At 41.4% G+C, this 13,519-nt stretch overlaps 1 protein-coding gene across 3 annotated transcripts in view; it reads right to left on the reverse strand.

Annotated features, from left to right (window-relative positions):
• CAPZB (capping actin protein of muscle Z-line subunit beta) overlaps nucleotides 1-13,519 on the reverse strand; it is a 63,788-nt gene that overhangs the window by 39,768 nt on the left and 10,501 nt on the right. For 2 of the 3 annotated variants that reach the window (XM_056333841.1, XM_056333840.1), the window contains one exon: nucleotides 4,414-4,503. In XM_056333841.1, coding sequence (XP_056189816.1) covers nucleotides 4,414-4,503 — 90 coding nt within the window. Of the gene's footprint in view, nucleotides 1-4,413; nucleotides 4,537-13,519 lie in introns of those variants that run through there. The other variant, XM_056333842.1, reaches the window with a different exon arrangement.

Here is a 13,519-nt window from a genome sequence, read left to right on the forward strand (position 1 = left end):
TATTTAAGCATTCTCCTGTGATGAGAAAGCAAATATGATCACCTCCCAGATCCTTAATTGCAAACAGCCTTGAAAAATAACCAGTAAAGTTACTGCCTGCTGTATCTATGAAGAATTGCAGCTTTAATTCTTCCATGGCAGCATAACTTCATTCTGTACTTCAAGAAAGTTTTCACTTCGGGGAATAAGTTGACTATTATTTGAGTATCAGTCTTACTGGGAAAAGGGAGGAAGAAGTTTGTGGCTGTGAGCAAACCCCACTCTGGCAAGCCTGCTTGTCCGTTTCATGAACCAGTTTTGTAAGGATGATTCTCCATCCCCACTTTATACCAGCCACCTGATTCTTCTGAGTCAGCTAGATTTTTTTTTTTATCTAATTTATATTATATACACACAGGCAAACATCCAAATTAAACACCCAGCAGGAAACTTGTATTTGAAAAAGGAACCTGCTTAACTTTTACCGAGATTGAAAGCACATCAACTTCCACACTCGTCTCAAAGCCATCAAGGCAGTCCTGTCACGGATCCCATATTTGCTGCATGTAGCCTACAAGCACAATAAATCCAACTTCCATCTTCCACCTTTCCCAGAGAAACACCCCTCTAAGACATGTCAGTGAAGCTGTCTTGCAAAAAAAACACCCCAAAACCAAAAACCAAAAGATTCTGGAGGCCGTGACTCCAGCTGCCACTCGCCCACCCTGTGACACATGCTGTATCCTAAGAAGAGATCCTCCACAGCAGCGCTATCTGAAAGCTGATGTCTTCAGGGTCTCCCTTGGGAAGAACACAGCTACAAGTACACCAGGACTGACTTAATGTACAACTTAGCTTAAGAGAATGGAAGCAGCAGGACAATTCTGATAGAGCCCGCTTGTGAGTGACTTAATGGTTTGTATTGAAAGATCAGATCAACCAGCTTCCTTATTTCATGCCACTCAATGCGATTTCCATGAGCCAAAACAAGATCTTAGTCTTAACTGATACCAAGAGACACTTCCATCCAAAAAATACCTTAATGTTCCCTTTCAGGAAGTGCTGAGAACAGACAGGATTCATAACTGACTTCTATGAGAAGCACAGTGTATCAACAGCAGCAACTTCTGGATGATGCGAGGCAATAAGGAGGTGAGACAGTATCTATGCTAGACTGTTATCTGTATTAATGCTACAAATGCTATCGCTTGGGGCAGCCTCATAACCAATCCATCTAAGCAATCGCCTTTAGCGCTCTTCTTACGGGAGCTGCTTTACAGTCCAGACTTGGCCGACAGGTAGATTCTCCAACGCTTCAGTTACTGCAGTTTCCAGAGGAGCTACATGGAAATTTATTCTAATTTTAATGAATTGTCCTTAAAAAGGTACGTGCCTGCACTCAACTCTTTCTGTAGAGATTTAGAAGTCCTGTTGCATATTTTGACAGCCTCCGAGTAGTCTATTTACAAATAATGACTAACTGAATTCCAACCAGAGCACTCCATGCCAAGGCACATTACCAGCACCATGCACAGCTTCTTTCAGGCAGGACTTCTGGAGTCCTATGACTGACAAGGCCTCTAATGAACTCTAATTGAAGACCCGGCAGTCTGAAAAATGCAACAACAGATGTGGTAAAAGGGCAAACCACAAACTGTTTTGCTAATGAATGAAAAGTGTCTGGTCTGATGAGGGCCAGTGACCCAAAAATTCTCTTCTTCCACCCACTCCTTTACTTCATGTTCAAGTTTGGACCCTTTCCCTCATCCGCCCAACACTTGGGGGCACTAATGTACAGTTGAACATCCTCCATATCGTCACATTGGCACCAAGATGCTCTTTAATTAAAAAATAACAGCATAGCGTGGCTTTGATAGAGTAAGAGGGACCTCAGGGAAGAAACATAGCACTGTTATCCACCCCAGCAGGAATACGAGCCTAGGAAGTAGATGTCAGTTTCTCACTATATTAATCCTGAAAAGTTTTTACATACAAAAACATTCCTAAGTCATCTTCATCTCCTTTCAGTGGATCTTAAGCACACATCAAAACAGTAGCTACACTCATCCATCTGGAGATCAATCCCTACAAAATGACCGTGGCAAGATGAGCCGCAAGTGGACTTCAAGTAATAAACTGCACTTTACACACACACACACCAAAAAGTGACGCAGGCCTCTGCTTCACGTCTGCTCCAGCACAAGGAAACCAAGCTCAAAGGAAGCACAAGTCAAGGTGCCATCTTTTATAATTCTATCACCAATTTAATGAACCTGCTCATGCTCGTCATGCATTTGGAGTTTGACTTTTTACTTCAAGGAGGCTATTGTCTGGTAATGGTACAGGAAACAGAATAAAAACATCAGCTGTAAAGGTTTGGATGAAACTTGCCAAAAAGGTCAAAAAACTATTTGCTTGAGTCTGGCTTATGATGTTTTTGGAACTATTACAGGTGGCAGTGCATACACTGCTCTTGTCTAGCTAGAGCATAGACTTCAGTCTTGTGGAGGTCAGGCTGAGTGGCTGCAGAAGAAGCCTACAGATGTCTCAACAATAAAGAAATCATACTGGATTTAACCAATTATTTCATCTCTGCCCCAGAGAAGTGACTACAATGACTAGTGTGGGAATCGCACAGACCCTCCTTCTAACAAGCATTATTCAAGCTGGTCTGTTTCATGTTACACTTTCAATATGAAAAGAAGCCCAGCGAGCGTGTTGCTGATGGAAAGCATGTAGAGCACTAATGAGCACCATCCAAAACTAATTCCAACATTTAGAGGTAACCAGCAATTTTCTGAGTCATTAAAAAAAAACCTCATACCAATTATACAGTCAAGCTTACCATAGCTCCCCAAACAACTCATTGTTTTGAACAGTCCTTGGAGCTACTCAAACCCCGATATCCATCCAGTCCTCCAAATTTCATCAGAAAACCAACCACGTCACACCAGATCATATCAATGATTTAGTTACTGTGTCCTACCTCCAGCAACAGCCACAAAAATGATGTTTTAGGTTGCCAAGAGTTTTGGTGGCACAGATGTAGCCAATTACTAAATGGTTTCAAGAAAGAGAAATAATCCCTTCCTGCAGGGAATAATTTCTTTCCTGACCCACAGAGCTTTCTTACCTGTACCTTGGCTTATGTAACTAAAAGCAGTATTTAAAGAGGTTGATAAATTTAAGGCAGCCACAACTTCTTGACCATAGGACTCCTCCCAAGCTCACCAGCACCAGCTTCAGCACCACTTCGGAACAGACTCTTCAACTAAACTTTTACCTGGTAAGCAGCTGCTCTTCTGCACACAAAGATGACTAACGGCTCGGACACAATTTAATTAAGAGGCACTAGAATAGCTGCTATGTGTAGAACCACCAGATTTTTAGTGTCTCTCAGACAAGGTTGTCTGTATCACACATAAAATTCAGATCTTCCCCAGAAAAAGAGATGCAGTTCTTACTATGGATAAGACCAAAGGCTGAATTCAAAGGTCTAACAGTCCTATTCCAACTTCAGTGTCCTCTGTCTGCAAAAATGCAGAAGCTTAGGTCAAAAATAAGCCATATATTTAGACTAACAATAGAAACAAGTTTTCCCAGGTACCCTTATAGGAGGTTCTGGATAGATCAAACCCATATTTCAGTAATACTTTAAGTTACTCCAGAGACAACTGGGCCCACACTGTTTTAAGGGAGAATTGACACTAGGTAGCCTACTATAGCCCAACGTGTATCACAGGATGTGCAACTAGATCCTATGCAACTAGTAATAAGCATACACATCCTTAAGTTAGTTTTCTTCACTAGCAATTTACAGAAAGAAAACAATTGTTTCAGGGGCAAGCAGAAAACAGGGATCAGGCACAAGACAGCGGGCCAGGCTGGGTTTTTTTGGATACTCGCTAGACCGCGGAATACCTGATACGGCATAAATTAGAAATAGATTTGGGTGTTCTCCAGAACCCCAGTGTTCTGACACATTCTGTCTCAGTAACATCTTTGAAGCATGTGACATAGCACATCCACTGCACCTACCGCACAAACCCTGCGTCAAACTACAAACAGGCAGGTAGTTCACCAGGAGACACACACGTAACAAGGGCATGCATCAGCCTTGTATCAACTATTCCAAATTACTTCTACTAAACAACAGCTCCCAAACCGGCGATGACTTCATCAAGAAAACTGCTAATGACCCTTCATCTGAAAGCGTGCCCATGCTTACACAGTACTACTTGTTGGCTTGCTCAAAATGAACACATAGATTCCCGGCATTGTTTGGGCAATTGCTGTATTCTTTACGCTTGCTAAAAGACAAGGAGAGAAACAAATCACCACACCTTCGAGATGCTTCAGAAAATGTTCTTACATACCAGATCTTCATCACACCCAGGACTCAGCCATTACTTGGTCAGAGCATCCAATACTCACCAAGTCAATGAGGTCACTGAGATTCTTCTCTATCTGCTGCGGAGGCAGACGCCTCATCAAATCCAAGGCACAATCCAGCTGCTGGTCACTCTGCAGAAACAAGAACATCCCTCCATTACAATGTGTACAGGTAATACACCACAGGCACACAAGAACTGCAGTGCTTGCAGGCTCCTGATACAAGAGATACAGTTCCTAATTCTAAGCGACAACACGTTTTTTATTAACACAAACAACAGATTTCAGTAAAGTTCAGTACCATTTGATTGCAGATTACTGACTTGGTATTGCAAAAAGCATTCTAAACTCTGGATTTAAAAGCACAGCTTTAACTAGGGTCATGCCACCAATTTAACACCATGCTGTTGATGGAAGAGTCCAGTCCTTACCTCACCAAAACAGTTTCCAACATTCATGTAAATGTGTAATGCATTGTTTTTCCATGCTATCTCAATAATAATCTGGGTTAGGGAACTGGAAGTTCCTTCTCCCGAAGCAGTTTTAACACTTCCTCATTTGTATTACGCCATTCAGCTTGAGATAACTAGTATCCAAGACAAATTCTGTTCCAAAACAGAGCTGGCTCACCCTCCTTCAGCTTTATAAAAAAAAAAGCCACAGAATGAAACATGGACACAAAGTATGATCCATTATTTTATTCTTGCTACAAAACACACCAAAAGCTGCCTGCATCTGAGAAATCAGGGACTTCAGTTATTTTGAGAAATGGCAACAACATATTCCAAAGGACTTACTGCAGCTGGTCTCACATTCAGTTCTGACAAAAAAAACCCCACCCAATCTTAAACTTCTCCTCAGAGTCAGAAAATGTGCAAGAGACATTACCACAGACATCTGACGAGCTGAACCATGTTCTTGACATAACCTTTAGCTCTCCTCCTCACCAACAGATATAAACAGACCCTTTCCTGCAAGCCTAACAAGTACCCAAAATCTGCATGAGTTACTTTGATCAGCAGGTCACTAGGCACTGAAGCATAGCCAGTTTGTTTTCTCTCGTTCTTCCCCTCCCTTTTTTCTTTGCGATTTCTAGCCACCCATATACAAAGAGCTTAGCTTTAATTTCTCCCTCCTGTGTTCTGCCAAGATCTAAAAGTTTTATTTAAGAAAGGCTTCAAAACTGAAGTAGTTACATTATCACATTATTCAAGTATCAGCCCCCAGGTCAGAGAGAAACAGGAAATTTCCTGCAATTTAGCTATACCCTAGCAATGGGGAAAGGAGGGAGCTCCCTGTTCAGCAGACATCCATTACGAAAGCTTCTTAAGAGGCACTATCTATCCACCGTCTAAAGACAAATATTTTACAGCCAGCAACTCAGACAGCCTGGTCTGGGGAGATTATATATTTACTTCTCATCCAGGTCAAGTTATAGGACATGATCTTTGCAAAATCTTCCAGCTCTACAGCCAGTCAGGCATCAGGCTCCCATATCTGCAATAATTTCCTGAAGATCTGAGCCTTCAGCCTGCAAAGCAGGGTGCACAGACTCCACGAACAGAAGTTTACGCCAGTCACCTCTTGTCACTGGAGGAGGATGCCTTCAAGCAACGTACATAAACCCACCCCACATACACACACACCCCCCTACCCTTTAAATACTTGGATAATGTGACAAGCAAATCCTTAGCTGAAGTGAGTCTGGAGGGATGTTATTTACCCTGGAAGGCAACCACAAACCAACCACTGAACTATCACCATATTCATGCACAAAAGTGATGGCCAAGATTTTCAAAACTTTTTAGTTATCTTCATTAAATGTTTAGGGGAAGGGAGAACTACTCTCTTTTTGCTAGTAACCTTTCCGTCCCCAGAGAAAGACACTGTTTAGATGGCCTACGCCTGTCCAGCTCCAGCAGGGGACCTTTCTTACAAAGTATTGTCTTTACCTCCTGCTATCTCTTACATCCAGAAAGGAAAGCTGGCACATGGTCATAAGGTCATGCTCCTCACTTTCAGATCGTGGGAACACTTACGGAAGTGCTCCGTCCTCCTCTGCCAGCTGGAATTGTTTAATAGACAAAAATGCCGAAGGAAAGATGTTAAAAACCACCGCTAAAGCTGCAACCCCAGTGTTTTGCAAAGAAACAACTGTGAAATAAACTACACTGAATGAAGGAGTATCTACATCTGCAGCGGTTTATGGATTAACCAGAAGAACTTGACTGACCATTTTAATACGAATATATTCAATAACAGCTGTAAAAAGACACAAGCAAGACCGTTTAAGGCAGAGATTCTTAAAAGGATTCAGACATGGCTGGCATGCGTGGATGAGCACAATGGAAAAACAAAAATATCCAAGCACATACTAACAGTATGTTTTTCTGGTATCAAAGAGGTAAAAGCAAGGCCGAGCAGCAGGACTATTCAGTTTTCTTGCAGAGCATTTAAATAATGAAACAGCTTGACAGCAGATCTCTTAAAGCACCAAAATAAAGGCAAGTTCTGCTGTATTACTGTCCCTAAAGCTGTGGTTATACAGTCACTTCAATCCAGCACAAATCCATACTGGCACAGTCAAAAAGGCAATACAAAGCACCCAGATTACAGAGCAAAGTGGTACCTTGTGATATTGGATACATCTGGTATGTCCCATTTCAGAACTGAAAGGTTAATACTACCAGTATCTTTTGCTTCTGGTTCTTTCTAGGTGAAGTGAGGTTTTAAAAACCAAGTCTGTCGTCAAATACATCCTTTGGTTCCAGACCTCCACCCCAGCTGGAGCACATAGAGTAGCTGTAGATACTTACATACAAAGAGATGGGAACCACATCTGAGGTGCCAAAAGCAGCAGCACACAGTTCCCCGACTTATAGAAGGGTGATACTACCCCTACAGAAGGCATGTGCTACCACAGTTTCAAAAGTGGCACATCAGTGGCACTTAATCCCACAGAGCCTTCACACAATTTGTGTAAGAGGAAGGTGTTCTTTGGGAACTCAAGGTCCACCCCAACCTACCTCACTGCAGTTGAGCCAACCTACTTTTCTTAACTTCCCCTGTACTGGATTTCCACTTGCTTAATTCTCTTGTAAAATTGCATACTGAAGACATGGTTTCCAAATAGACTTCCAGACAAAGCATTTCTACAGAATTCTTGCCTTCAGACACAGAGAGGCTTATAAAGCCCTGCTCACTGCGCAGGTGATTAGACAGGCTGTCTCCCAGCCTGGGCTGCTCTCAGAGCCAAGCTCTTTGAGGTCGCAGGACTTAATGAACTTAGTGTTTACTTGATATGAGGCTGTTTTCCACCATTCCCCTGTTTCATCCAGCACAGAGCTCCTGTGGAGGAGTAGGGAGTTCAGACAGAAATTCTAAATGAAGTTTTATTACAGCTCAAGCCACTGAAGGATTTAGAGATCATAGGAATCTCAAAGACTGAAAATATTAGCTTAGATGAAAGCTCCTTCATAAGTTTCCTCAAAAGATGTCTGGCTATCTAGAATCTCCACTTAAGCATCTGCTATAGCATTCCCATGGTACTACCACAGGGAAAAATGTTATGAATATGTCTACAGGAGTAGTTATGTTTGTTTAGGTTCCATTGCCTGCATCTGCTCTTCTATCCCCACTGTACTTAGTTGATCTGCAAGAGAAACCCTCTCAAAAGAGCCACAGGTCTCTGGTCAACTAGGCAGACTGTGCTGAGGCTCAAATAAAAACAAATAGTGCTGAAAAAAAAAAAAGTTGTACAAATGTGTAGCTGCACAGAAGCACTGCTGCATACTTTAAACAATATTGCTTACATTATGAATGCAATTAAAGGCCAGGTATGGGTGGACATTATTTAATGCAAAACATTAACAAAAAACCAGGAAGTCACTCTAGGCATGCAAATTGCAAAAATTACAGCAGGCAAAATGCTGAACTTCCTTTTGACCCTCACTTGTCATATCCCTGAAACCCCACAGCTGCTTACGATGAGGGGGACATGGCCCAGGAATAGCTGGCATTCGTTAATGGTCCCTGGCCAGGCTCACATATGCTGATAACATCAGGCAACAGGGACAGACCCAAAATTATGCAAACCTGCAAGCAAGTAAGCTACTTCTCATGCAGCTGTTCCAGTTCACAGCACACAAATACGCTCCGCCAGACCGAAGTAATAAACCATGCCATGTTTGCATCATAATTTGCACAAAATTGTCACCTGATAAATGAGGTTGTTATAAGTCAAGATACATCCCTAAAGCCTTTCAAACACCAGCGTCACTGGCAGAACCAGTAACACTTCACAGAAGCTATACTTGTTTTCTCTTTTCAATAGGCACTAGCAACTGGATGAGTTACCATCTGAAAGTATTTCACACTTTTTAAACGGTATCTTTACACACACATTTCACTATATACACTTACAGAAATTCACAAGCTTTATTCCTAAATCATGACAACTCTTCATTGCTAGTTACACGAGACTTAACTTATACTCTGGGTTTTAAGAAGGTTTACACAAACCTGCAGCTCTACCCATTTCAAAGGCTGAGCTATTCCACTTGAAAGGAGGTAAAAGATTTCATTTAAAGCTCCCAGCCTTCCAATCAGCAGGAATTTGCTTCTATTTGTCACAAAGAATTGCAGATTTAATTCCCTAGCCTTCACAGCTTTGTTCTGATAGCTCCTGCTCATTTGACTATGTTATTGCTGAGCATTAACAGAGTTGGGCAGTTTCTTGAAAAAGAAAGCCAGACTTGTTTCACTTCTGTATTGGATTTCTGTATTAACACTACTCTGAGCTCACCCCTGAGTCAAGACAAACCAGCTGAGGTACTTCAGTGCTACTGCAGTGGTGGCTTCTTCCTATTCTAGCCCTTTCTGGGAAATAAGTCACTTGGGCCACCAAATCTTTCTAGCCAGCAAACCAAATCTAACACCTTACTCAAGGCATGATGGTGCTACCTACCCCTTCCAATCTGTGATGCCAGCTGAGAAGAACTGAGTAACCCAGAAATTATTGCAAATATTAGAATTAAAGTAAAAAAGCCACAAACATGTAGTAAGAACGTTCATTATTTGGCCTGTGCTGCTCATGTTTGGTCCTGAGATGCCACAGTTGTCAGGACACTGCAGCTGGGTTACTAACAGATAAAAAAAGGTCTTCTGTTTCATGCTTAAGTTTTGCTCAAGAGTGGCATGTGAAAAGTTATCCAAATTTAAAGTACAAGCTGGCATCTGAGTTTTCAGAGAACAGAAATGTAAGATAAAAACCTGAAGGGACACCAAAACCAGAACATTTGTTCAACTCCCGCAATTTGAAAAAAATCACACATCAGATCCCTTTGGTCACTGGTCAGTTTACAAGCAAAGTATCTTTGTAAATTAACGCAGGGCCAGGAGTACCCAATCAGCAAATTACTTTTTTCCTTCCTTTTGTGTTGCAAACATACCCCAGATTATAAATCATATTATTTCCTGTCAGTTCTCCCAACAGGAATGTCTGACTAATGTTTCAGCTTTGTGGTACTAAAACACTAATTTTTTTTAATTGAAACAGATACACAGCTTCCCCTCCTGCTTGTCATTTTAATCCTTGGCAACTTCCAGAGCTCAAAAGGCAGAAGACTCCCTTTTCAAATTGCACAGTAAGATAGTATTACTGCTGGAAGCTTTAGCAAAGGGTTGAATTATCGTAACCCCTGTGTAATAAAAAGTACAGTAGTACGCTAAGTCGCAGGATTCCCTTCTCAGCTGTCAGCATTCATTTTTTAAGATATTAGATGGTAACAGCTATGAATCTCAGACAAGTTCTGCACTCATGACGTTTCCATCAGCTGCACATATTCCTTGCAATCTGTTTTTCTACATTATTTTTCCCTTGACTATTAACCCTCTTCTGGCAGATCCTATCTAAAACCATTTGTCATGCACTTATAAATCACGGCTTCCCGACAGCAAGGTGTACTCATGGGAGAAACAGTGATAGCATATTTAAGAAACAAACTTAATAAAACCTGGAGATAAACCATGTTGTGGACAGTCATAAAAGAATAGGTCAATGTTTATTAAAAGAACATGACACTCATGTAGACTATATTCTCCTTCTCTTGAACTACTTCTAGCTTTGTCTTCTCTGGTTAGGATGTGATCCTGTGGCTTTTGTTATCTCAGACACTTATGACCACGCTGTAAGTTTAGTAACGTGTTTAGCTCAATTTGCTGTGGTCACATTACCACTGTGGTCAAAGCCAAACAGACAGACCAACTGTTGAGAGCGCTTATTCCACAAATTACAAGTGAGAAGGATTAAAGATTAAAATAAAAGCAAGAAGTGATGGATCAGAAGAATTTAGTAGAAGCTGCTCTACCCTGTCTCCCACAGCTCTCCTGTAACCAGTATTTACTCACAGAGCAACTGTGCAAGTCACACCACAGCTTTTGAGTCAGCGAATACTTCTCAGATGGTCTCCTGCAGAACGTTATTTCTTTTATTCTGCGCCGCTTTAACTTTCAAAACAATTGAGCACGCTATAGAAAAGCAGTACTAGCCCCAATTAACAACTGAAAACACTTTCATGGCTTGATTTCTAAATTCAAGTCTAGGTGCTGTACACACCGACAAATGCACCTACACGCTTGCCAAAAAATGAGAGGTCTACTCTAAACCTCAGAAACATTGACCAGCTTTTGTTCTACACTGGTCCAGAAGTTTAATATGCACCAACTCCAAAAGGACGAGTGCTCACAAGGGATCTCTTCTTTACAGAGGTTCTACAGGAAAAAGTAACTTGCACAACTGCTCCAAAGACCCACGCAGGGGAACTAAAATAATCTACGGGAAGGGGAGCAAATGAGGCAGCTTAAGTTTCGTTGCCACCAGCACGCTGATGACATTGGATACTTCTCACCATTTCAGGCCTAGACAGATTTAAGGAGTGGCAACAGTCTTCTAGTAGCAACCACCAAAGAGATCTCCTCCTGCACTGAAGCTCAATGAGCATCTCAAAATTTGCCATCACAGTTTTGCCAAATCCTCCTTCATTGCTTTACCTTTAGACAGCTGCTTTCAAGCATCCTTTCAGTCATACACTGTATTTGACTTGGCTTTATCATCCTTACCTCTAAATCAGGTAAGTGCCGTTTACTGCTCATGGGACATTACCCAACATCCTAGCTCAACTCTAGAAACAATTATCAAGTGAATTATAATACTCTGAAGGCACTTCCATCCATTAGTTTCTAACTAAACCAGAGCTGCTTGCATTACTTTATTAAGCAGCTCCGTTTCATGGAACAACTATCTGCCAAAATGTTTTACATCTATTGAAAAAAACCTGACAACCCCCAATAGTCTGGAGCAGGCCATTTGACTGTAATTTACTACTTGCTTTGGAAGTAAGAATTCAGCATCTCCTTGAGTATGTTCCACGGCTAGTTTGCGCTCCCCAAGGCTGTTTTTCGACTGGATGCATTTCAGTTCCTGTTAGCCCACCTGCAAAGGTGTACAGCACACAGTGAAAACAATTCACATTTCTTGGCACCTCCTCCCCAGCAAGGACGTATTTTGAGATGGCAGAGACTTGTACCTACTTTCAAAACTAATTTAACATCGATTGCATCAGTTTATTTGAAGCCCGGTGCAAGCATCTGTCAGCTGCCCAAGGAAATGAGCCACCACATACAAACAGAAGAGCACGATGGACCAGCAACAAGGATTTCTGGGAACAGGCTATTCATCTTGACCTTTTGCCACGATCACTAATGATTTCTGCACCAGTGTTTGTCTTCTGGGTAACAGAAACAATGTTTTATTTATTAAACTTGTCATTGAACATGACAATGTAATTTACTAGCTTTTATCTGGTGCCAAGAATTCCTGTGAAGCATAAAGTTTGCAAAAAGTCATTTCCCAATAAATCATGGCATCAAGTGAATATGCAATCTATTAGCCCCACATGAAAGAGTAAGATGGGGACAGCAGAGCTACATAGAAAAGTTGCACAGATTGCAAAAAAGCATCGCTAACTTTTAATAAATGGGATTAAAGATACTGAAGTTGACTGCAGAGCTGACCACCTTTGCCAAATAACATTAAGAGATTTAATTAGACTAATGTTACTGCACAACAGGGTTCTTACACACACACACCCTATTTCAAGTCTGGATTTAACACAAAATAACATTTTGTTAGATATAACTACAGATAGGAAATCTTAGCTAAACAAAATGAAAACAACCTGTAACAGCACAGCACTGAGATATGAGAACTTGTCCTTATTTTGCAATAAGGACATATTTGCTTCATAAGGAAGCCCGTAATGCCTGCCTGATAGCTGCACTACCAGAACAGAGGTTGGCTTGAGCACAAGCACACAGGTACCCCTAAAAGACAAGGCATCCAGACCCAGACAGCTTTACTGACAGGGGAACCATTCAGTATTAATCCATCAAGTAACTTCAGGTGCCTCTCCATATTTCCTTATGACTCAACTCAACGCTATGCTTCAGTCATTTTTTGTAGCTTCACAAATACTTTGCCCTGTAGTAAGGTGGTGTGCAGTCAAGTCAGTCTTGCTTTCCGAAAACTGTGAAGCTACCTCCTGAGCAGCCTCCTTCCCCCATCAGCTCACTCGCACTGACTCACACCAAAGAGAAGATGACTGCCCATCAACAGGAAATCATTCACAGAATCTTCTTCCTGACCTTGCCAGCCCTTCTGCAAAAACTCCTATAACTTACCTCTGCAAGATCCTTTTGTACACCTCTCAGCTTCAACCCTGCAAACATGTCCCAAATTACTGATTAATACTCTCTTATCCCCATCCTCCACTTCATTACCTCATTCTTTCTCTGTAAATCTACTACTAACTGGCTAACCGGGTTAATTCAGTCTTTGAAACAACCTAATACAGTAGGTCTGCATTGGTTCATAAATCTGATGACCTGCTTTTCATAGTCACATCGTCTTCTTGCCTTCCATTCAAATAATATGGAGAAATTGCCCAAATCAGCCTCTAGAGAAAGACTGCTTAATTTCTACACAGATCAATTTTTTTCAATTGAAACCATAATTACTACAAATACAAACCAGCTCCTGAGATTCAGCACTATTTGTCATCCTGAACATCCGCAAACATATTGTCTGTAA

The sequence above is a fragment of the Falco biarmicus genome, chromosome 3 (assembly GCF_023638135.1).
Source record: "Falco biarmicus isolate bFalBia1 chromosome 3, bFalBia1.pri, whole genome shotgun sequence".
In the NCBI taxonomy this organism is placed as follows: Eukaryota; Metazoa; Chordata; class Aves; order Falconiformes; family Falconidae; genus Falco; species Falco biarmicus.